Source organism: Taudactylus pleione, unplaced genomic scaffold (genome assembly GCF_031769625.1).
Source record: "Taudactylus pleione unplaced genomic scaffold, aTauple2 ptg000043l, whole genome shotgun sequence".
In the NCBI taxonomy this organism is placed as follows: Eukaryota; Metazoa; Chordata; class Amphibia; order Anura; family Myobatrachidae; genus Taudactylus; species Taudactylus pleione.
This window is the reverse complement of record NW_028284445.1, coordinates 18,682,725-18,706,387: the sequence shown is the minus strand read 5'-3', so window position 1 is coordinate 18,706,387 and position 23,663 is coordinate 18,682,725. Positions and strand designations below refer to the sequence as shown.

General features: G+C 43.4%; 1 protein-coding gene across 1 annotated transcript; it reads left to right on the top strand.

Annotated features, from left to right (window-relative positions):
• Window positions 1–409: 409 nt before the first annotated feature.
• On the top strand, window positions 410–23,396 carry SHISA2 (shisa family member 2). The gene is made up of 2 exons (XM_088460286.1): window positions 410–1,415; window positions 18,105–23,396. Exons 1-2 carry the CDS (start codon window positions 1,112–1,114, stop codon window positions 18,656–18,658), a joined length of 858 nt encoding a protein of 285 aa, XP_088316412.1. The 5' UTR covers window positions 410–1,111; the 3' UTR covers window positions 18,659–23,396.
• Window positions 23,397–23,663: the final 267 nt, after the last annotated feature.

Here is a 23,663-nt window from a genome sequence, read left to right as displayed (position 1 = left end):
TATTCCATTGAGCTTACAATTGGGGATTTTGTTTGTGTTGAAACAATAAAAGAAAGAATTCAATAGTAACTTGCAAAGCAGCATTTACAATTGTATTAAGCGTTTTTTTAAATTGTATGAAGGAAATATTGAAATATCAAAGCAACAATCAAATCAATTTAATAAAACTTTATAAACAAATAAAAGGATTAGTATTTAGTACTGTTTGTTTCTAGCACAAAGAAATAAACTTCAATGGGAATTAGAAACCTGTGGAACTACATGTGCCACCAAGCTATGTGTACATAGCAGTTATTGCAGAAGGACTGTTGATCCCAGCCTACTTGTGGGCTAGTAATAGAAGTGTTACCATGCGGGTCACTACAGTGGCTCTATGCGCGCACCTGCGATTCCTGTGCGCTCCAGCGGTTATAATTTAAGTGTGGAGCTGCTGGAGAGAGGGATTATTTACAGAGCAGTGGAGAGAGGAGGAGGAGTGAGGAACGGGAATGACAGGGGGATCTCACAGCTACACAACCACTCTTCCTGCACTGTAGCTGCCCACCACCACTTGCTCTCCTGTGGACAACTGGCACCCTGTGCCCCCAGCTCACTCCAGCCTCCACTCCTGGGCACCTTCTTTTCCCTGGACGCCCAATCATGTGAATAGCCAGTGGGCTATGAATGGTCTGGGCGAGCAGGATGCTGGCAGGGACGTGGAGGCACCGGGATACCCAACAACACAGCTATACGTGCGCCATGCCCACCCTCCTGGACATTTTTGCGCAGTGAGCTCGCTAGGACCCTGCGCCCAGGCGGTGGCTATCTGATGGTTGGCTGGCGCAGCGCAGGCACAGGGTAAGCTTGGCACCGGCTGTGATATCCCGGAGAGGAAGCGGAGTGGGCGCTGGTTAACTTGGAGAGGCTGCTCCGATAACTGTGGATAGTTCTGGAGAACTTCAGCACCCCCTGGATAGTCTCCTTTCGTTGGATCAGAGCAAGTGCACGGACTACTGCTGGTACCTATCCCCTGCCCTGCTCATGTCTGCCTAGTGAACTCCTATAGGTATCCTCAGCTTGTGCGACTATCTGACATTCCCGTGCGTCCAGGACTGCAGTGTGTCTGCACATCATGTGGCCGGAGGGCTCCCCGCTGGTCGCCGCTGCTTTCCTGCTGGCGGTGCTGGCAGCTGCCCGGGGGAGCGGGGAGTACTGTCACGGGTGGACGGACGGGCAGGAGGTGTGGAGGGACGGCTTCCAGTGCCCGGAGAGATACGATGCGGAGGACGCCACCATCTGCTGCGGGACCTGCCTCCTGCGCTACTGCTGCTCCAGCACGGAGGCCAGGCTGGAGCAGGGACTGTGCAACAACGACAGGCAGCAGGGGGCGCCAGAGCACGGCAAGCCGGACAAGGATAATCCCGACACTGCCGCAGGTACAGTAGGCTCAGCTACCAGCTCTGGAACGGGGGAGACGGGGGGGGTGGGGGAGACTTTTACTATGGATGTGACACCTGACTATAAACAGCGGGATTATTATTATTATTACTATTATTGTTTTATTAGTATTAATATAATATTTACATAGATATTGTACAAATGCACTTGTGTACCTTCAAGTGGTGTGACAGTGTGTGTATTTGTATTTATGATTAGTCTAATTATTATTACTATTATCACACAAACATCCCATTGAGATATTTCTTTTGCATGATAAATAAATAAGTTATTAATAATGCAAAACACTGACGTTTCCTGTATTCTAAGTAAAGCACTTTGGTGCCTTCTGATGGAACTTGTGAATGTTACACCAGGGCTAGTGAATGACCCCCTCTCTCAGAGGCACCTACTAGGGGTCCCATTCATTCCTGGGTCTGTGGCTTGTCCTCAGTAGTTTGTGCTGAGACTATCGTGCCATTGTATTGGTGTGTTACCTGGGAGAGTACTGGAGGGCTGAGATTTCTATTTGCTCCCCCCCTCCCCCAGAATGATTAGATTCATAGAGCATTTCTCCAGTGTATCATAATCTCAGTACCGCAGCCGGGCTTTAGGGTGTGATCACTGACACCCCCAGGGCATTGCTGGAGTAGAGGTGTTATTGGAGGAAGGCTGCGTCTCCCTGGGTCACTGGATGTGACTTGGACAGGATTGGGGCTGGTGTTACTCCGCTTGTGGAGAAAGGTGTTAGGAGCATGTTGTTTTGGAACTTTTCCCGGCTGGAAATCTTCAGCCCAGAGCACATCAGTCGGATAAATGCTTTCTGCAGTATATAGGTTTCATTTATTCCTAGTGGCTGAAATGAACTTCCCAATATTTCCATTCATTGTAGCATTAATTGGAGCCAATTCAGTCCCCCTAGCAGGGTGGCTCTGAGTACTGTGTGGGCAGATCCCCTCATCAACCAATTCATACTTAATCAGCTTTGGGAATAAATGTTGATGATTACCAGCACGATTGCTAGCCATTAACCCGTCAGTAACCATAGATGACAAGACTCACATGTGCACGTGACGGGGGCTGTATTATAAATCCAAAGGATTAAATTGGACTTGTGTGGATAGCCAGATACAGTTTCTTTGTTGTATTATAGAACATGGTTTGCCAACCTGTAGTAAGTATGATGTGATGTCCATATATTGTTTTAAAATTAACCCCCCACCACCACCACCAACCCAATTGTCCACCAGAGTTGTGGTATCTCTACATTACAATTTCCACCACAGGTAATGGTTGGCATTGGCTTGATGTTGGTGCACAGTGTATATGTTTATGATATTGGGATGCTGTTTGTTTAGCTTCAACCATCTATAACTAGATCTTACCCTAGCACTCTATTCATTCATGTACCAGCGCCCAGTAACTTTAATGGCCCCCATACACGGTGCAATGGCGACGGGGGATCCGTCGTCCGACATATCGGGCGATCCACACACACGGTGCGATCGAGTGGCCTCCCGCCCATTATGCTGGCTTCCCCCTCTCTCACCCTCATAGCAATCCATGGGATCGCACATCGCATCCCCTGATCTTTTGGTTCTGCAGAAAGATCAGGGGGTGCGATGTACGACCCAACAGGAGCGCGCTCGGCCCGACATCTGGGACATGCACGGTGCGATATAGCAGGCAAATCGCACCAATCAGCCGGATCGCCTGCTTTATCGCCCCGTGTATGGGGACCTTTAGTATAAGCAAAACTGATTCCTAATTGTAAAGGGCAACAGAATATGCTGCGCTATAAAAGTGACTGTTAATAAATAAAAGTGATCACGTCATATCAATTAATGAATGAAGGTATTTATCAAAGAATGGAGAGAGATACAATTGTGAGAGCTAAAGTACTAACCAATCAGCTTCTAACTGACATTTTAAAAGCTGTGTTTGACAAATTACAGTTAGGAGCTGATTGGCTGGTACTTTATCTGTAAAATGTGTGTCTCTCTCTCTCTCTCCAAACTTTGATAAATACCACCCCAAATCTGTAGTAAAAACTTGATGGTAGAGGACTTAATCATTCTTAAATGAAATGCCTGAATGGTCTGGTCTTATCTTGACTGTATATTAGTCAGCAGATACTCCAGAAGCAGAGCCATAATCATGTTGTTTGATATAGAATAAGGAGATTTGGTAACTTGGCAACTCATCTGCTCTAACCAATCAATCACTGGAGTGACACATGTTGATTGTTCTCTTTCTCAACATCCTTGCAACTTTTCTTTTCTTTAAACAGATGTAACAGATAACAGTAAGTTCCACTGGGTTCAATAATACTAGGGAACAACTTGATATTGTGTCTAAAAGAAGGCAACTCTCTTGCCATGTAGCTGTCCGATGATGGATCTGATTGTTAAACAGTTGTATGTTTACATTCCCTGTTTGTCACAGTCCAGAACACAAAGTACTGAGAAGATGTTTGATTGGTGGAATTTTGGTGTTGTCTCCTATTGACCTCTAATCCATTGTTCTAATCGGAATTGTGCTTATTCTGTTAGTGCAACCATGCTCTTTTTTGTATTTGGAATATTATTTTCTGGAAATATATCTTCAAATATATAATATTTACATGCCACAGTTGGCAATGAAAGAACCTGAAAACATTAGTTAATTTTCTTTTCTTCCTGATTTTAGCTGAAAAGCAGAATGTAAACTTACCATTCTCACTGCAACAAATACAAAAATATATATAGCTGCGAATAGAACAGGAAGACGTGCAGTAATTAGAGCTCAGACTTCTATGTTTTCAAATGTGGGTACACATCAGACGAGATGTTGTCTGATCCCATGGATTAGAGAAACATATCGTACACATCATCTGATATGTACCCATGATTGCACGCTCCCGCCAGCTGACATCGGGGTCTTTCCATCTGCTGTGCCGTACGGCAGATGAAGCGACCCGGGGGCCGACAGCTGAATGCGGCCATGAACAATATAGCGATATATCATTAATTGTTTATGGCCGACTGACATCTCGTCCCATCGGTCGTACCATTGGCCGAGATGCACATCGTTCTGATGTGTACCCGGCCACATGAAGTTGAAGATTCTGGCTTATACAAAATACAGATTAAATTATTTACAACAATCTATTTAGCCAATAACTTTGTGGATGTCTTCAAATTCGTAATATTATTATTATTATTAGTAGTAGTAGTAGTTGTAGTAGTAGTAGTAGTATTGTGTTATTGTTAAATGGTATATTAATTGGTAGTGCACAGTGGCACCTGATTAATACAGTAGTAACTCTTTAAACTGTGGTGGCGGTATTCCTGATGAAGCCCTAGTAAGTGCACAACCATTAATCTGGCTTTACCTCTCCATTTTTGTTTGAACCTGCTTATTTCTCAAATGAGTATCATTCCAATTTATCCGGGGAATAAATAAATCATGGTTTTGTTGCTTTAATGCCTACTTCTCCGGAGCTGAAATGGTTACTTGTCTAGGTATTAAGTATGATTACATATCTGGTGTGCTTATTCCCGTTCAGTTTGTGGCTTAAACCCTGGTCACAAAGCTGTGCAAAAACAGGTGCCCTTCTCAATGAGGATTTTTTTTGTTAAATGAACTATAGGGTGTCTTGTTATTTTGGGACTTTGTGTGCACCGCACATCCTGCACCCATTATAGATACGCCACAGAGTTATTAGTGCATAATCGTCACAATAAATGGCACAGGGCCCAATTTATCAATATGATTTATTTTTCATGAAAAAAACTACTCCAAGCCCTTCAATTCAAATATTTTTAGTAATCAAATCGCATTTCCCATACTTGTAATGGGAAATGTGATCTGCTCAGATTTACTAAAAATAAACGGTGAAAAAATACTGGGGAAAGCCCTGTGATAACAACGCCATTTTCATATGGCGTTATCCAGGCTTTCCTGTTTCCCCGACTCCTGCTCTGCTCTGACAGGCAGAGCTGAGACGACCCCTGTGTTCAGCATTGTGGTCTAAGGGCCTGATTCAGACCCGCTCGCAAGCGGGTCGATGGTCCCCGACTGCACATGCGCTGCCTTCGGCGTGCGCATGCTCGAGACCCGTACTGCGACGGCAGCTCCGTCGCAACGGGTCTTGCTACAAGACGGGGCGGCTGTCGATGTTGATTGACAGCTCGCCCCATTTTGATGGCGGGGAGGGGGGGGTGGCTGCACAAACAGGTGTTCCCTTAGGAACGCCTGGCATTTGTGGGCGGCCCTACTGACATCACTCGTGATGTCAGTAGTGGACTTCCTGCTCTATTAGAGCAGAAAGTCCACTCGGGCTTGCGAGAGCTTAGACCTACCACAGGGTCTCCTCGCAAACCCGATGGTCGCGATAATCGCGACCATCGCTAGGCCAACCGCAAAAGCTGTGGGTGGTCACCCACAGCTTAGCGAGCGTCCTGGAGGCCGAAAAAAATAAAAAAATCCCCACCCTGATTCAGAGCGAGAGCTTGCAAACAGCGAGCGCCTCTGAATGAGGCCCTAAATATACAACAAGCAGATCACTTAAAAAAAAACAACACTTACCTGCATCCAGGGACCGGTGATCGGTGCTCTGGTGAGGTCCTCTGTGCCTCCGGTCAGCCGGTCCCCGGGCTCCTGCACTGTGCAGCTGACCAGGGTCACAGTGCAGTAGCCCAGAGACCAGCTGACTGCAGACACAGAGGACCTCACCAGAGCACCGATCACCAGGCAGGTAAGTGTAACCTGAAAAGGGGGGTAAATTGTGGGGGGGGAGAGTCGCGAGGGGAGTGTGTGTGGAGGGGTGTTGGGGAGCCGGCAGCACATGCACACATACCTTCTCACTGTATTTTTCCGGAAAATGCAGTGAGAAGTGCGTGAAGTGGATTCGCAGGGACAGAGCTTTATCGCAAGCTCGGTCCCTGGATGCGATATTTGCATATTTGATACATCCATGTGATATATTGGGCGAATTTATCACAGCCAATCTGCATCTGAGATGACCACGTTTTGTGTCCAAAATATAGTTTAAAGACCCCTCTTCAAATATAATTATGATAGACTGTTCTGATTGTTCATAAGTAGACATATGAAAATGGATTTAGCTAATTTTGTAATCCAGCAAAATTTCAGAGACTTGCCTTGAACAAAATGAATTGAATCAGTCCCAATTTGTAAAATAAATTCACGAATAATTCGGAAATGCAGCAGCAGGTCGCTGATGTGGGTGGAGCCAGGGATCTTGCATTGCTAGACTCCGCCCCTCACAGCACAATGCAGCAATTTGCAGGTCTGTTTGTCTATTTGTATGTTTTCCAGATGTTACTATGGTGTCAAAGGCTTTTATTGACAATTACATTAAGTTTATGCAAAGAGTCAATATTTGCAGTGTTGACCCTTCTTTTTCAAGACCTCTGCAATTCGCCCTGGCATGCTGTCAATCAACTTCTGGGCCACATACTGACTGATGGCCGCCCATTCTTGTCTAATCAAATGCTTGGAGTTTGTCAGAATTTGTCGGTTTTTGTTTGTCCACCCGCCTCTTGAGGATTGACCACAAGTTCTCAGTGGGATTAAGGTCTGGGGAGTTTCCTGGCCATGGACCCAAAATTTCGATGTTTTGTTCCCCGAGCCACTTAGCTATCACTTTTGCCCCATCATGCTGGAAAAAGCCATTGTTCATCACCAAACTGTTCTTGGATGGGTGGGAGAAGTTGCTCTTGGAGAATGTCTTGGTACCATTCTTTATTCATGGCTGTATTATTAGGCAAAATTTTGAGTGAGCCCACTCCCTTGGCTGAGAAGCAACCCCACACATGAATGGTCTCAGGATGCTTTACTGTTAGCATGACACAGGACGATGGCCTGGTGTCAAAAAGGTCAGCAAAGAAGCCACTCCTCTCCAGGAAAAACAACAGGGACAGATGGATATTCTGCAAAAGGTACAGGGATTGGACTGCTGAGGACTGGGGTAAAGTTATTTTCTCTGATGAATCCCCTTTCAGATTGTTTGGGGCATCTGGAAAAACGCTTGTCCAGAGAAGGAAAGGTGAGCGCTTCCATCAGTCCTCTTTATGATGGTTTATGGCAATTAAAGGCCATTTGCAATGTTGGAAAGTCTAGTAAGATGTCACCTGGATGATTTATTAACAATCAGGCTTTGGGCCTGTTGCAGAGATTTACGCTAATGCAATCACAACTGCATTCTCTTTTGGATCGCAGTTGTTAAAATATGCTGATGCCTTCCAAAGCATAGCCGAGCATAGGGACGCCATTGCTGCCTTCTCATATCTGTCAGACCACGTGCAACAGCGTAAACATCGGGAACATTGATACACATTGGCCAGTCACGCAGCATGTAAGTTAAGTCTGACTGCTTCAAACACTGCAGCTCTCCTGACACGCAGGAAGCTCTGATGCGTTGAAGGAGATCGCAATGGCTAATTTATGCACGCCCCTGTTACCTCCCCCCAAATGCTGTTTGCCTGTCCCTCACTTTGCGGGTGGTTCCTCTGTACGAGCGTATTCGCAATGCAATCAGCGTGCATGCGTAATGAGGGATTCTGCGCTTGCACATTTGCAAACAATCGTTCGATCTGCGAAAATACCGGCGTAAATCTCTGAATTGAGCCCTTTATACATGATAAGCTCTGAAACAACCCAGAACCTTCTGCTTTAGAATCTCATCCCTGGCTTTATGTATTTCTTAGATAAATGTCAAAATGTCAGGGACGTTGGTAGCCCAGATGTCTGATGTGATCAATCTCTGAAAATATTCCACAAGGAAATTCAGTGGCTCTTGACTTCTAACCATCAGCCTTGCTTAGTCTTAGACATTGCAGAAGCTTATTAGACAAATCAACACTACAAATCCAAGAATTTAAGGAATGTTTGATGAAGTGCTGGGATTTAGGCCGCATTATCCTGGCGCACCAATTATCATATTGCCAGCCAGCAAGTTGAACATTTCTTTCTATCGCTTAACTCAGTCCAAGGCGATCAAGGGGATGTAGACACTGAGAACCATAGGGATTATCATAGTAATAAGTACAGCTGTTTCATGTGTGTGTTCACTTACTGTGACTCATGTCTCCAAGCAGGTAATTCTCATAATTTTCAGTCTCCCCAATTATCCTTAAAGCCTTAATTAGCAAAGGTTTAGATTTGGAATGAATGTTAGTATTAGTATAGGGAAAGCTGTGTGTTTTTGTCATCACTGACAAGTCTGCAGGACATTATTTTATACTTGCAAATGTACCTATTTGTCCAAGTGCCTATAATAGTGCCTACTCCCTCACTGCTTGTTTAAGCTCATCAGCAGGGCCATAGCTAGGGTAGTGCGGCCGGTGCCATCGCACAGGGCACCACAGGTCAGGGGGCGCTGTTTGGGCCTGTGAAATTCCTGTTTATTATCATTCTTGCTTGTAGCTTCCTCTTATTTCATCCCCAGCATCTCTTGGCCTCTCCTATCTCTTCCCTGGCCCTACTCCATGAAGCCATGGCCCTTTTTTGACATGAACAGCAATATTTCAAAGCGGGGGACAGGGCCGCGATACCACAATTATCTTGGACCTTCTATAACTGCAGAAGAAGTTGGCAATTCTGATGTAAATACTTTGTGTGCCGATTTGTTGGTCTGTGGCCCATCATAGGAATGTGCATGTTTGCAAACATATACGTAACGATTTTGTAACCAACGATTTTCTGTCAGATTTTCCCTTGAAAAGTTAACGATTTTTTGAAGTGTAATGAACAATTTTTACAACGATGAACGAAAAATGTTCCTTCCCTTAATGAATATCGTTATGTTGGACAGTCTGAAATAAACTACAAACGGGAGCGCGCTTGAACGATTTTTGTTCATTGTTATAATTCAGAAACTGAACGATTTTTTGAACGATTGAACGATAACGACGTCGTTATAGTTAAATCGTTCAAAAAATCGTTACGTGTGTATGCACCTTAAAGCATCACCCTGGCCAACTACGACTTTTTTAATACCTTAATTAAAATTGGCCCTAATTTACTGCTAATTGGAACCTCACCTATTTCTAATATACAATGTGAGTGTAAAGGGACTTTGGGGGGTGTCTTCATATTGTGTCACATTTCTAATTAATTTATTGTTTCATGTATGTATTATATTTTATAAAAGTGCTGACATATTAAGCAGTATTGTACATTGAAGGAATCATGACAAAACACAAATAAATTACATACAGCAACATGAAATGTAAGATAAAAACAATCTGGTGTGTCGCAGTACAAGTCACAGAAGGTAACAGAATGACATTAGTAGCCGCCAGCATGGGCGTTGGAACGAGGGGAGCAAGGGGGCAGCTCGTAAGCCCCAAACATTTGAAAGGAGCAGGAACTGCGGATGGCCAGGGGCTGTGCTTTATAGCAATAGGCTGCATGGCCCCTGCACCGCATAGAGGAGGAGGTGTAATGTACAGTCTTTAAGTTAAATCACCGCATACTACACCTCCTCCTGCGTGCTGTGCAGCCTATTGCTATAAAGTATGCCCCCTGACAGTTTGCGGCCACCACGCAGGTAAGAGAGAGAGAGGGAGGGAGGACAGGCGGGGAGGAGGTGGGGGGGGGTTGCGGGCGGCAGAATGATTTTATAAAATCGTTCCGACACCCCTGGCCGCCGGTGATGTGGAAGGTGTGTGTTATTGCTAGGTAGCAGCATTATAAGTGTCCAATAATATAGCAGTTATTGATGACTGGTATTTCTGTGCAGTTACCATCAGTGTAATGTATATAGGACGAGGAGAGATGGCAGAATTCAGTGACGTTACCCAGTCACTGTAGAACGGTCATCTGCTGTCACCCGTATCCTCCCTCTGCTGGTCCTACAGAAGGTTATTCCTTTTGTGCACTCTTGCGGCTATCTGTCAGCTTGGTGTCATGCTCACTGCCAGTTCTTCCCCATGTTTGATGGCAGCTGCATACTGTATGCAATTTGTCATATAATATGAGCCTAGATTGTGGAGAAGGTTGGAAGTGATGGCTCGCCCCATATCACCGCTAGCTCAGAGTAAGTTTGTCTGTTCAAAACCGCTCCACAGGCACCTACTGTACTGGTAATGCATTCTCCACCCAAGGACGTTCATTCTAGTATCTCAGCCCACAACACAAAAGCTAATGTTGCATTTGGGCACACGATCAGAAGCTTTGTTATGGCTAGTGATAAGGCGAACTGCCCAACTCCTGTCTATTTATAATCGGTTACATTTTGTACCTTTTTAAAGTTGTCGCCATGTTGCTGCTGGAATGCGAGCGCCCAGTGGGCCACTTTTGGTAAGCAGAACTGGCGCTGCGGGATGAACCCATAACGTACAGCGTAATTGCACTGAAATAGACATATGTATGGCAGCTCAGCAATTTTATGCATTTATAAATAACTTTTAGAATCTAACTTACAAATGACACTCACACCATACCTCCCAATATCTGAGGTCTTAATGGCGGACCAGGATGGTGTTGCCTACCAGGTACAAGCTCCTAGAAGTTTTGCTTTCCAGGACTTTGTACATATGGAAATGCGGTCAAAACTGTAACTTTCTGTGTATTGCCCAATATAAGGCCACATGATAATGGCACATACAAAAACATCTAAAATGAGAGCCAGCTCACCTTGGAGTCACCCCTAGGTCCTCCTAATGGCACTACAGGAAGTGTAGTGTAGTGTAGTGCCATTAGGAGGACCTAGGGGTGACTGCATGGTGAGCTGGCTCTCATTTTAGATATGTTTTTGTATGTGCCATTATCATGTGGCCTTATATTGGGCAATTATATGCCCCAGATTTGATGTTATTATTTTTGGGGATGAGTTTGTGGCGCGGTGCTCCCTGGGTTGGTATGGCTGGACTGCTTTGGGGTGGCACATTAGAACACTCTATTTAGCACTTTCTTAACACTTCTACTAATACTACTTTATTTAGCAATTTAATTACACTCTTCACCTGTGTATCACCCTTTAATACATAGCTTTTGATTTATTAATATTATTATTAACACTTACTAACACCTTAGTCTTTCACTGGTGTGCTGCCCTGGGGTGGCTAGCCTTCGCTGGCTTTTTGGGGTTCCGCGCCCCAGACTTTGACTTAGAAGTAGGAACCTCCAGTGTCAGAGATGCCGTGACGCGGCCTGGAGGCTTAGCCATATTTTTGCAAATATATGCAACTTAGGGCCTGATTCAGACCCACTCGCGAGCGGCTGTCCGCTCGCAAGTGGGTCGATGGTCTGCACTGAGCATGCGCACGACGGAGGGAGCTCCGTCGTGCGCATGCGCCAGACACGACGAGCGAAGGACTTTCCTTCGCTCGTTGTGTCCGATCAAAGGGGGCGTGCTGTCAATGTTGATTGACAGCACGCCCCCTTTGGTGGGCGTGCCGGGGGCGTGCCTCCCTGACGGGGGCGCTCCCGCGGGAACGCCTCCCGTCAGAAGCCGGCCCACTGACATCACTAGTGATGTCAGTGGGAGTGATTTTGGCTCTGATAGAGCCAAAATCACTCCGGAGCTTGCGGTTGAAAACCTCAACCGCAGGCTCCGGCTCGCAATTTCGATGGTCGCGATGGTCACGACCATCGCGGCCATCAAAATGCACGCTCGTATAGCCTGTGGGTGGTGACCCACAGCTATACGAGCGTCCAGGAGGACGCTCCATGAAAATGGAGCCCGGCCCTCATGCAGAGCGTGCGCTCTGCTCAGAGCGTACGGCTCTGAATGAGGGCCTTAGATCTCTGAATTATCTACAACCATGTAGTTTTCAAGTCTTATTGCTGATATAATTCAGAGTGCTGGGGGATAACCTTTGGTATTTCTTGTATAGATTGCTCCCTTGTATCATCTCTTATCACAGCAAATAGCGTTAAACGAGGAAGAATGTGATTCTTAGGGCTCTATTTATTAACATTATTTTAACTAAAATAAAGTGAAAAAGGGTGTTTTCACACCCTTTTCACATTATTTAAGTATCACCTATAGTTATTACAGGGCAATTGGACTAGAATTCGTAAAATTCTACTCCAACCCCTAAGTATCACTTATTTTTAGTAATAAGATCGCATTTCCCATAATTGTAATTGGAAATGTGATCCGACCAAAGTTACTAAAAATAAATTGTAAAAAAATATCAGGGAAAGCCCTGTGATAATAACTCCACCTGGAGGTGGCTTTATCCAGGGTCTCCCCCGGTTACCAGACTACTGCTCTGCTCTAACGGGGAGAGCAGAGCCGGGAGTCGGTCCCAGTAATCAGCTGTGTGGTCTAAACAGACCGCAAGCTGATTACTGTAAAAAATCGAAAAAAAAATTGTCAAAATTTTTTTTTACTTACCTGACTCCAGGGACCAGTGATCGGGCCTCCGGTGATGTCTCCCCTCCGGTCAGCTGGTCTCCCATAGTGCACTGCGGCCCGGTCATCAGGTGATCGGGTCCCAGTGCAGTATGGGATGTCATCTGAACGGACGGATGAAGGACATCACCGGAGGCCCGGATCATGCAGAGGGGTGGTAGCAGCGGTGGCCGGTCGGCGCATGCGCGGGCACTTTGTCACGGTTTTTTTTGCAAAAATACCGTGACTAGTGTGCGGAGGGGATTCGCAGGGACAGAGCTTTATCGCAAGCTCTGTCCCTGCAAGGGATTTGTAGTAAATCCCTGTGATATTGCCTGAATTCGCAATGTGAATTCAGTCGATAATATCACACAACAATCTGCATTACAAATGCGGATTGTAGTAAATAGAGCCCTTAGTGCTATTGAAAACCAGGCAATACTTGCATACTCTTGCGGAACATCCGGGGGTACTCGCCCATTTCTCTAGGAAGTGGGCACAATGACGTGATTCTTAGAGAATGGCATCATCCTGGCCCCGCCCCTTCTTCAGGATCCCACAATTTATGGCATTGTGTGGTGGGGGGACATAGCGCCTCATTTATCAACGAGTTTTGAAATATGGAACGAGTGATAAAACTCGTTGCGTAAATCAGCTTCCAACTGTCATTTTTCAAACAGATGACAGTTAGGAGCTGATTGGCTGAAGCACCATTACTATACACAACATGTTTTAGCCATACATGCCGACTATCTGGCTGCCCCTTCCGGGAGGGAGCAGCCAGATCGGCATTACTGGGGGGTGTGGCCAACAGAAGGGGCGGGGCTGGCAAGATGAGAAGTTTTCGCGGGCGGGGGTGGAGCCACGCGAGTGCGTCATTTTGGCCACGCCCCTGCTACACACTGCCGATATTTGGCCACGCCCCCTTAGCTGCCGGGAGACTTACTGTGGGACAGGAGGGGTCGGCGGCAGCCGGGAGACTTTCCTGCCATCCCGGGAGGTCGGGAGCGGCACCCGAATTTCGGGAGGCTCCCGACCAAATCGGGAGGGTAGGCAAGTATGGTTTTAGCACTCGTTGCGTATGATAAAACTTGTTGATAAATGAGGCCTATGACATAAAATGCCCAGCCCCGCCCCCCCACGGTGATCACTTGCAAGTATGGTTTTAATGTTCTTGGTTTACATTCCTTGTTTTAGTCATGTCAGCCACATGTGCCAATAAACTAATAATGGGAAAACACCAGAATAATACTGCAATACAGAATGGATAATTATTCCTACTCCCATAAAAAAACCTATATATAGAAGCAATTCAAATGTAATCCCGTTTCACAAAATTGAACATTTATAAGGATTAAAATATATGTGGTGATATTGAATCTCAATATGGAGTGCCTTATTTCACCTGAAAAGAGAAGCAGATGCCTGGATAATTTCCTAGGATTAATCCCAACGCTGTCAATTGGCGCTAAGCAGAGAAAACAGCCAAGGCTGTCTCCCCTTTCCGGCAGAATGGGGCCACAGTCTGCAGTACCACGTCACAGCGGCCATTTGCACATGCATACCGGAGTGGAAACATTCTCGTTATCATTAAGATTCCCTTTCCCTGTTATTTGATTCTGTGCCTTTCCTGTGTCAGAGGCAACTGCAGTGTGGTAATGAAGAAATTGCTTCAATAAGTGAAATGATGCCACCTGTCTAATGCACAGAATGCCCCCTCCTATAATCGCAGCCTCTGTTTATGCATCCTGCTTTCATTTTGGAATTTGCAATTGGAGCTCAGTCAATTAGCGGGATGTAGGACTGCTCGGCCAAAGCAATAACATTACTTTATTTAGAGCTCTGTTGATCCTTTGAAGTTCTATAGTAGTTTTATTCCTGGGCTATTATTTCTGCATTCTATTGTATTGAATAAACCAACTGTTTGGGGATGTTCATTTTAAGTCTTTGACTCAAACTTTATTTGTAGAAATCCTCTTTGATGTAAATGAAAAAAAAAACAAAAAACACTAAAACACATAAATATCCTGTGGCCCGAAAGCAATAACATTAATCTCATGTGATCATTATGTTAAAAGCTGGCAGTCTTCCTACACGGTGATGTACTGTGATGTGAGCAGGCTCCTGTCATTATACCCGGTGTTCACCCTCTCCCAGGGTCCATGCCAGAATCTCAGTATTACAGCGCTGCATTACATTTTTCTAGGAATATCTTATTTATTTTTATTTTTTCCAAATCAAAAGCAGATTTTTTTCGTTATTATTTTTTTCCTGGCTGGTACCGGTTACTGTTGGTATATTGAGTGTGGATTTAATTAGAAGCAAAACAGGTGGTTTTGATGATGATTTTAATTTCGCTCTGTACGACATACATGAGGAGTAGCGATAACCGCCTCAGCTCAGATACCGGCCACATAGAATAGTAGCCTAAAAAAACCAATATCAAGTGCTTGAAGCAAGTGACAATGGAATATATAAGTAATTGGAGTGTTTGCAGAAAATATTCGTCTTTAATTACATTTCTGTGGCGTTAATCGGTACAAATAAAGTATTAAATGCATTTATAAGATTTAAAACATGCATATAGGTCATTCTCAGGGGCGTATCCATAATGGGTGCAGGGTGTGCGGGGAACACGGGCCCCTGGGTTCAGGGGGGCCCCTGTACTGCACACCCTGCACCCATAATATTACTTACCTCTCCGGAGTCCCACGTCGGCGCGGGTGTCTGGCACTGTAAAACGACTGGAAAATGGTTGCGGCGGACATTTTCCCGTCATTTGCGCATGCGCAGTACAGGAAAAATGGCCACCGTGGCCATTTTCCCGGTGACCTGTGCATACACTGTAGACTCTGGGCACACTCTAGTGCCCAGAGTCTATAATTCCGGCGCTGGCCGCGCACAGCTCAGTGCGCTGCCGTGCGGAGAGGAGGGGGCCCATGTCGGAGACTGCACACGGTCCCCCTCCTCTCTAGAAACGCCCCTGGTCATACTTGCCTACTTTTGAAAAAGCATTTCAGGGAGATTGTGAAAGCAGCACCGATGAGTGCGGCGGTAAAGTGGGCGTGTACTCTGAGAGACGTGCCATAAACCTGACTTACCTCCACATGTAAATGAGCCCCAAAGCAGTTATTAAGATCTGTTTGTTGATAAAAACACACTGATACTTCTCAGAAAATGCATGCAGCCATAGGGATCTTTGGGCCAAATTTAATTCAATGCGAAGCTGAATAGCCGCGGGGGGGAGCTTTAGTGTGTTTAGGCGCGATAACTGGCATCCTCTGACTAATGTGCCGGACGCGCGGCTGTTAGCGCCGTGCTAAGCCGGCAAACAGCTGCGCACTCGGCACTTTTGTCGGATTTCTTCTTGCATCCCCAGGGGGGGTGCGAGAAGAATCCTTTAGCCCATGCAAACAGCGTGGTATTGAATAGCTGCAGGAGCTATAATACTAATGATCCCATTGGAATATATATGTCTCTTATATATGTATAACAGTTTCACAATGGGGGTAAGGTGCAATCAGGGAGATTGCTGGACTCTTCAGGGATTCAGGGAGATTGCTACTATTTCAGGGAGTCTCCCTGGCAATCGGGGAGAATTGTCAAGTATGATATAGGCCCAAGTTAAGTAAAACACCTACAGAATGACATGTTATCATTAGAGGGTCTTTAAAGCTGCCTCCAAGGTAGGGCCTAAAACATACATGCCTATGCTCCCGATTTGGCCGGGAGCCTCCCGAAAATCGGGTGCCGCTCCCGGCCCCGCGGAAAAGTAGGCAGGCCTCCTGACTCCTCCCCCCGCAATGTAGCACCAAACCCCCGCAGCGTAGGGGCTGATGATGCAATTCACGCTCAATTGCATCATCATAACCTCGCCCCCTGCATCTCAATGCCGGAAATATCGGCATTGTGTAGCGGGCGGAGCCTAAATGACATGCTTATGTGGCTCCTCCCCGCAGTCCTGCCCCAAACTGCTTGAAATGTATTCAGCCACGCCCCTCTGTACAGGTCCCGCCCCCCCCCCCCTGCTAAACCTACCTGGCTGCTTCCTCCCGGAGGAAGCAGCCAGGATGTAGGCAAGTATGGTCTAAAAAGAAAAAATAAATCACCCTGTCCAGAACCAGAGGCACCCCAGGGAAAGCAGCTACATGTATCGCCCCTCGGTGCGTTAGTGGATTATTTAAAATTACTGTGGGGGCTCACATTGAACCCCCACCCCCACTCCATGCACATCTGAAAATTGGCACGCACAGAGCTAATTCCTATGTTAGCACCAAAGTGAGACTCCAAAAGTTGTTAATCAGGGAAACATGGTGAGGTAGTGGTTAGCATTACTGTCTAGACGGTGTAATGGTTAGCGTTACTGCCTCACAGCACTGAGGTCACCACGCCCAACCTGTGCGGAGTTTGTATATTCTCCCTGTGCTTGCGTGGGTTTCCTCCGGGTACTCTGGTTTCCTCCCACACTCCAAAAATATACTGGTAAGTTAATTGGCTCCCAACACAAATTAACCCTAGTGTGTATGTGTGTGCGCAAGTGATAGGGAATATAGATTGTAAGCTCCACTGGGGCAGGGACTGATGTGAATGGCCAAATATTCTCTGTAAAGCGCTGCGGAATATGTGTGTGCTATATAAATAACTGGTAATAATAATAAATAGAGGACATGAGCTAAATGTCCAGCTATTGCCTATCTGTGTTGAGTTGTATGCTCTTCCCATGTTCTTGCTTGGGTTTTCCCTGGGTGCTCTGGTTTCCTACCACACTCCTGAAAACAAACTGGTAGGTTAGTTGGATTCGGACAAAATGAACCTTAGTGTGTGTTTGTGCACTTTAATGTTAGTGAAGTTAGATTGTAACTTGACATACTGTATATGCTCTGTACAGTGTTGCATAAATTGGTGGCTCTATATAAATAAAAAACAATAATTGAAGAATTATAGGAAAACAGATGCAATTTTTTGTTAAATTTTGAATTCTAAATTTGAAAAACACAATAACCTTGTCTGGCTGTGATGTTGTTGACCTGCAAAGCACATGACTACTACATGATAAACAGCCTCAGATTTTGGGGGAAATGTAATGAGCAAAAAAAACATTAAAACTGATTTTACTCTAAAAATCAAATATCCTCTTTAAATTGCCCACCTGGTTGGTTTCTTGGTTTTACTTTTTTTTAAATCTATCTTTCAGTAGTGTATTCTTATTGTAAGCTGTGTCTTGTGTGTATTTGTTCGAAAGGTTTGATTATTTCATTTCTTGCACGGCTCATTCTGTAATATTACATTAATTCCCCACTCTTAACAAAACTGACGATTCTGTTTTTTTTTCTTTCAGTTCCCATCTACGTTCCATTTCTGATTGTCGGATCCGTGTTTGTCGCGTTCATCATCTTGGGGTCCCTGGTCGCCATCTGCTGCTGCCGCTGTCTGAGACCCAAGCAGGAACCCCAGCAAAGCAGGGCGCCTGGGAACAACCGCCTGATGGAAACCATCCCTATGATATCTAGTGCCAACACCTCACGTGGCTCTTCATCACGCCAGTCGAGCACGGCTACCAGCTCTAGCTCCAGTGCCAACTCGGGGGCAAGAGCTCCACCGACGAGATCGCAGACCAACTGCTGCCTGCCCGAGGGGGCCATGAATAATGTCTACGTAAATATGCCTACCAATTATTCAGTGTTAAACTGTCAACAGGCGACCCAAATGGTTCCTCACCAGGGACAATATCTCCACCCTCAGTTTGTGGGATACGCGGTACCTCATGACTCTGTACCTATGACTGCTATGCCACCTTTTCTAGATGGGTTACAAGGTGGTTACAGACAAATGCAATCACCTTATCCTCACAGCAACCCAGAACAGATGCTGTACCCAGCAGTGACTGTGTAAGCTGAGCCATATTTAAAGGACTGAAAATTAGAACATTGTATCATCTCTGTAATGAGGAAAACAGACTGGTCGGGAAGTACAGTAAATATTGCATTTTACAGGACTACTTAAGTGGCGAAAGAGACTTTGAATAAGCTTTATTGTAAAATGCATGTGGAATCTAAATGACAAAAGTTTTTTTTTGTTTTTTTTATTTTATTTTTACAAATGTTCATTTTATTTTATTTTTTTTCGGGGGGTTGGGGGTTCATAATACTTATTTTAGTTTAAAATGCCTGAGCCATTAGCCTACTCTTTGCTGGACACATCTACGGCAAAGAGCAGGTTTAGTATACTCTGGTATAGGGATTGTTTTTACCTGTTGAAGTGTATTAATTATGATGCAAATAATATGTTTCTTTTTAACATAGACAATCATGCAGACAATCAATAGGACCGTGCAATCACACAAGCTTTAGGTTAAAGCTTATTTCAGGCCTAGATTAAAAAACAAAACAAACAAAGAAATAAAAGAAAAAAACACATATGTTAACCATACTTACCTACTCTCCTGGAAGGTCCAGGAGACTCCCAATTTTTTCGGGTAGACCCTTGAAAGAATGGGCGCATTTCACGCATCCTTTCCACTTTCTAGTGAAGTGGGCAGGATGGGTAGATAATACTGGGAATCGTGGGCCATAGGGCGGGGGCAGGGTCAATATGAGGCAATTTGCCTAATTTTAGCCATGTCCTCTTCACAAGGACCCGTAATTTGCAGGAAATTTGCCACGACAGGGACGGAGCATAATGACGTGAAGCGCCCAGCCCCCTCCTCTGCAGGCTGCTGCGGGGGGGAGGGAGATACAAAGTAGGAAAGTATGATTTCAACTCATTAAGGATTAAAAAATATATATAAATATATATACACAGTGTGTGTGTGTATATATATATATATATATATATATATATGTGTGTGTGTGTGTATATATATATATATATATATATATAAATTAATGTGTATAATAAACTATGAATGGACGTGTCATAGATTTTAAACTGCATCTGTCACTTACACACAGTGGAGGCAGCCATTTTGAGGTTTTCTCCCATATTTGTTCTTCAGGAAGAAACTAGTGGGCATTGACAGCCTCCCACGTAACATGCTGGAAAAAAATGTGAAGTGTATATATATGTACACTGGCGTCACTATGGGGGTGCGGTCCGCACCAGGTGACACCATCCAAGGGGGTGACACCAAAATAGCAGAGCTGTTCTGCTATTTTGGTATCACTCTCTCGGATGGCGTCACCGAGCAGCCACACTGCAGAGAAAGGCTGGGGGCTGCCCATCAGCTGCCGGAGCGCTGGGTAAGCCCACCATGTGCCAACAAGGGGGGTGTGACATGTGACCACACCCCTAAGATTGGCACACAGGAGGCATGGCTTCATGAAATGAGGCTATGTCCCCTTACACGCATGCGGGAGGACTCCTGCCAGCCGCAGCGGCAGTCACCAAGGTCCGTAACACCACCGTATGTGTATGTGTATATATATATATATATATATATACACAAATATATGTATTATAAAAAATGTTTTCCATGCTACAGCTTGTTAATCATGTAACGAGCTGATGAACATGTATATTGGTTCAGACCACAAAATGGCTGCCTCCATTTTATATAGGCAACAAATGTTCTTTAAGGCCTCAGGACTTATTCAGAGATGAATGTAGCTAACTGCTCAAATAAAAATGTTCTGTATTGTAATAGTATACTGTATTGTTTAGGCTGCTACTAAAGGGTAACAAAGTAGTGCAGTATAATAAATATTTTGACATAAGTCTTTAAAAGTGATATTTTAAATCCACTGGTGCTATAAGTTTTTTTTTTTGTTCCCAAAAATTCAATCAAGAAAGAATCAAACACCTTTAAAAAAGTGGATCTGAGATAAATAGAGAACAGTTTACAATGACCAAAACTTTTACAGGCACAAAGCTGAAGATACCATTTCTAAATTAATAAATAATGATTCAAAAATAATAATAATTGTGGTGTCTGTATCATGCAATACATGCAATGCCCCTCTACCCTTTCTGATATAGGGAATGTGTCAGATTATTCAAAAACACAATCCTTGTTTTTTTTATATATATGACCAACGTAAACAGATAAACCAAACAGGTTTTCATGTTCAAGATGCAAAGATTAGGTTTTCTGCCCTCATATGCTGGTAATAAGAAACCAAATTCTATTTCCCAACCTGTTGCACACTAGGACTAAACTCAAATCAGTTCCTAGCTATCAATTATCTAGTACATTCTATAAAATCTGATTTGGTTGCTAACTTGCTATGGGAAACTTCGTGGCACATGTCTACTGTGCCCATTGCTTAACTCAGAGCTGGCTGCAAGCTGCAGCAACCAATCAAATGGTAGCTCCCTTTAATCTTACTCCACTAGACTGCACGGAGCTGATATTTGATTGGTTGCTATGCTCATTGCATATTGCTATTAAATAAGCCACTATGAGTTGTAAGTTGTAAGATTTGCTTTTTTCATACTTTTGCTAGTTATCCTGCAAGTTTCTATCACTGGTAGCCCCATGCAGCCATTTCATTTGCTCTACATGGAGATCCAGGTGATGGCCAAATGCTTTCTTAGCACTGTAATTTCAGCAGTGACATTGGCAGACTAATGTAAGGTGTTGTAAACAAATATAGGAGGATGAAGAGCCACGCACAATGCATATAATAAAAATTATGCATTATATATATATATATATATATATATATATATTTTTTTTTTAAATTACATTTCAAACTACGTCCACCACTTTAAGTTTGAGAGGTTTTTTTCTTAATGCTCGTTAATATTACTCTGTATTGATTATAATTTAGCAGTTGATAAGATACTTGAGTTAGGTTTGTTACGTGACAAACTAAGATCAACGATCTGTGTGGTTGATCTAAATTACATCCCAACAGATGTCTCTGTGCTTATATTACCACCAGAGGTGGATTTAATCCATTATAGAATGTAACTGCAGCTATAGTTTTGCTATGGAGCCTGGTGATTCACGGTTCTGCCACTAATCAAATACCAGAACACAGTAGAGGTGGCCATTGACAGAATAACAATCAATGGAATTTAACCTTTGGGGGGGGAGCCATCAATGGTTAGGGTCTGCGCAGGCACAAAAGAACGGGGAGTACGGCCGGTACATAAGAAGTACTTAGATGTGATTGGATTCTGCCTTTGGACCTCCCCCATCAATGGAAACCTATTAGTGGGAGGAAACCAGTGATAATTATAAACCATTGATAAACCCTCAGATAAACAATGGCCAGCCATAACCCTTTCCCCAATTAAAAAAAAAATCCCCTTAGATAAATTTCCATCAAATGATTTCTTTTTCTTTCTCTTAAGGAATTAGTGCTTTCTAAGGGCAACTGGGGGCCTCTGCTACCACTGGGTATAGCCTTAGTGCCTTTTCCTAATCTGGCCCTTTATAGAACACTACAAGTAGAACGGGACACGCTATACAAGCCACAGGAGCACTAATACTTCTAATAATACACCTGAGTGCATTCCTGCTATCCTGAGCTCGATCATGCAGTATTCCTCTCCTATTTTTCCAGGTTTTTTTTTTCACCAAATGCAATAAATTTGCGAGAATAAAATAATCTTTATTTACTTTTTTAATACTGATTAATTGATGCAGCCCAGATTGTTGCATCCAGGATTTAACTGGGGAGAGCTGGAGCAGAATTATATAATACTATGAAATAACTCAGGGTAGCAGCTACAATGAGAGGATGAAAACTGTCATTTGCAACTTTTGACAATGTGGGTAGAATTTTGTTGAATTAAGTAACCCAAAAATATATTTTTGGATGCCACATAGGTGTATATATCTATGCGATACAAGAGGAGGTTTAATGTAAGGTATAAATTATTGGGAAATTTTGGTTTAAAAAAAAAAAACATAAGGCTGTAAAATATAACCGTTCTTTACAAAGCAAGTCATTAGATGTTAATATTTACCAAAAGATAGAAGGGGCCGTGCACAAAAGCATAACGCTCATTCATTGGCTTCTTGAATGCGAGAACTATTCATGAAGACTAATTTTTTTTAAATAAAGGTACAGTAAGACAGAAGGGTGATGCTTAAAATAACATTTTACCTACATGCTTCATGTCTGCTTTTTCTGGGATTTAATTGCTCCAGTATAGCACGTGTTCTTAAAAGTTTTAACCATATAAGTGCATCACTAGAAAATTTCTAACATCATACAAATTTTATTTTACCCAAACCATGTAATATGTATAGCTATAAACTGGTGTTTCATTTTTTTTTTTTTTTCTCATGTGTCAATAAAAAAAAAATCTATTTTTTTAGTGACTTGTATGTCCCCATTTTACAGATTTGAGGACAAAATGCACCCATTGCACAAGCCTACTAAGGACGATCTTCTCTGATAAACTTAATTCAGGGGGTCAATCATTTGTATATTGTATACTGTAAAGATTTAAAAAAAATATAAGTAAAATTTGTAAAGCATAACAATAATATGTTTCAATTGTTAGGGTAAATTGAGTTGAAAACAAAAGTTGTGATATGTGGTGTTTTGCACAATTTCTATGTGTAATGTATAAAAGTGTAAAATAAATATCCATGTTTGCCATAATTGTTTGAAAGGGCACTTAACTTAAGGTGTTTCTTAAAGTGAAGTAAAAATTAAATTTTTAATAAAAATTTTATGGTGTGATAACAGGTTTTTTTTATATTATTATTTAAAATGTATTTTTATTTTTAGATAAATATATATTATTTACACAAACATAGTCCATCTCCTCTTCACCAATAATTGTTTGTAAAATATGTCTTTTTTTTTTTTTTTGTTTATTTAAAGCTTGGCATTTTGTGGCATTTGTTATTGTTCTATATCAGTCAGGGTATATTTTGTGATTTTACTTAACCTTCAGTTTATAATATGGAAAGACCAATAATAGATAAAAAAAAGTC

Coding starts and splice junctions, on each gene's coding strand:
- SHISA2 (XM_088460286.1), top strand. CDS start 1,112: ATGTGGCCGGAGGGCTCCCCGCTGGTCGCCGCTGCTTTCCTGCTGGCG. Junction 1,416..18,104: donor TAATCCCGACACTGCCGCAG/GTACAGTAGGCT, acceptor TTTTTCTTTCAG/TTCCCATCTACGTTCCATTT.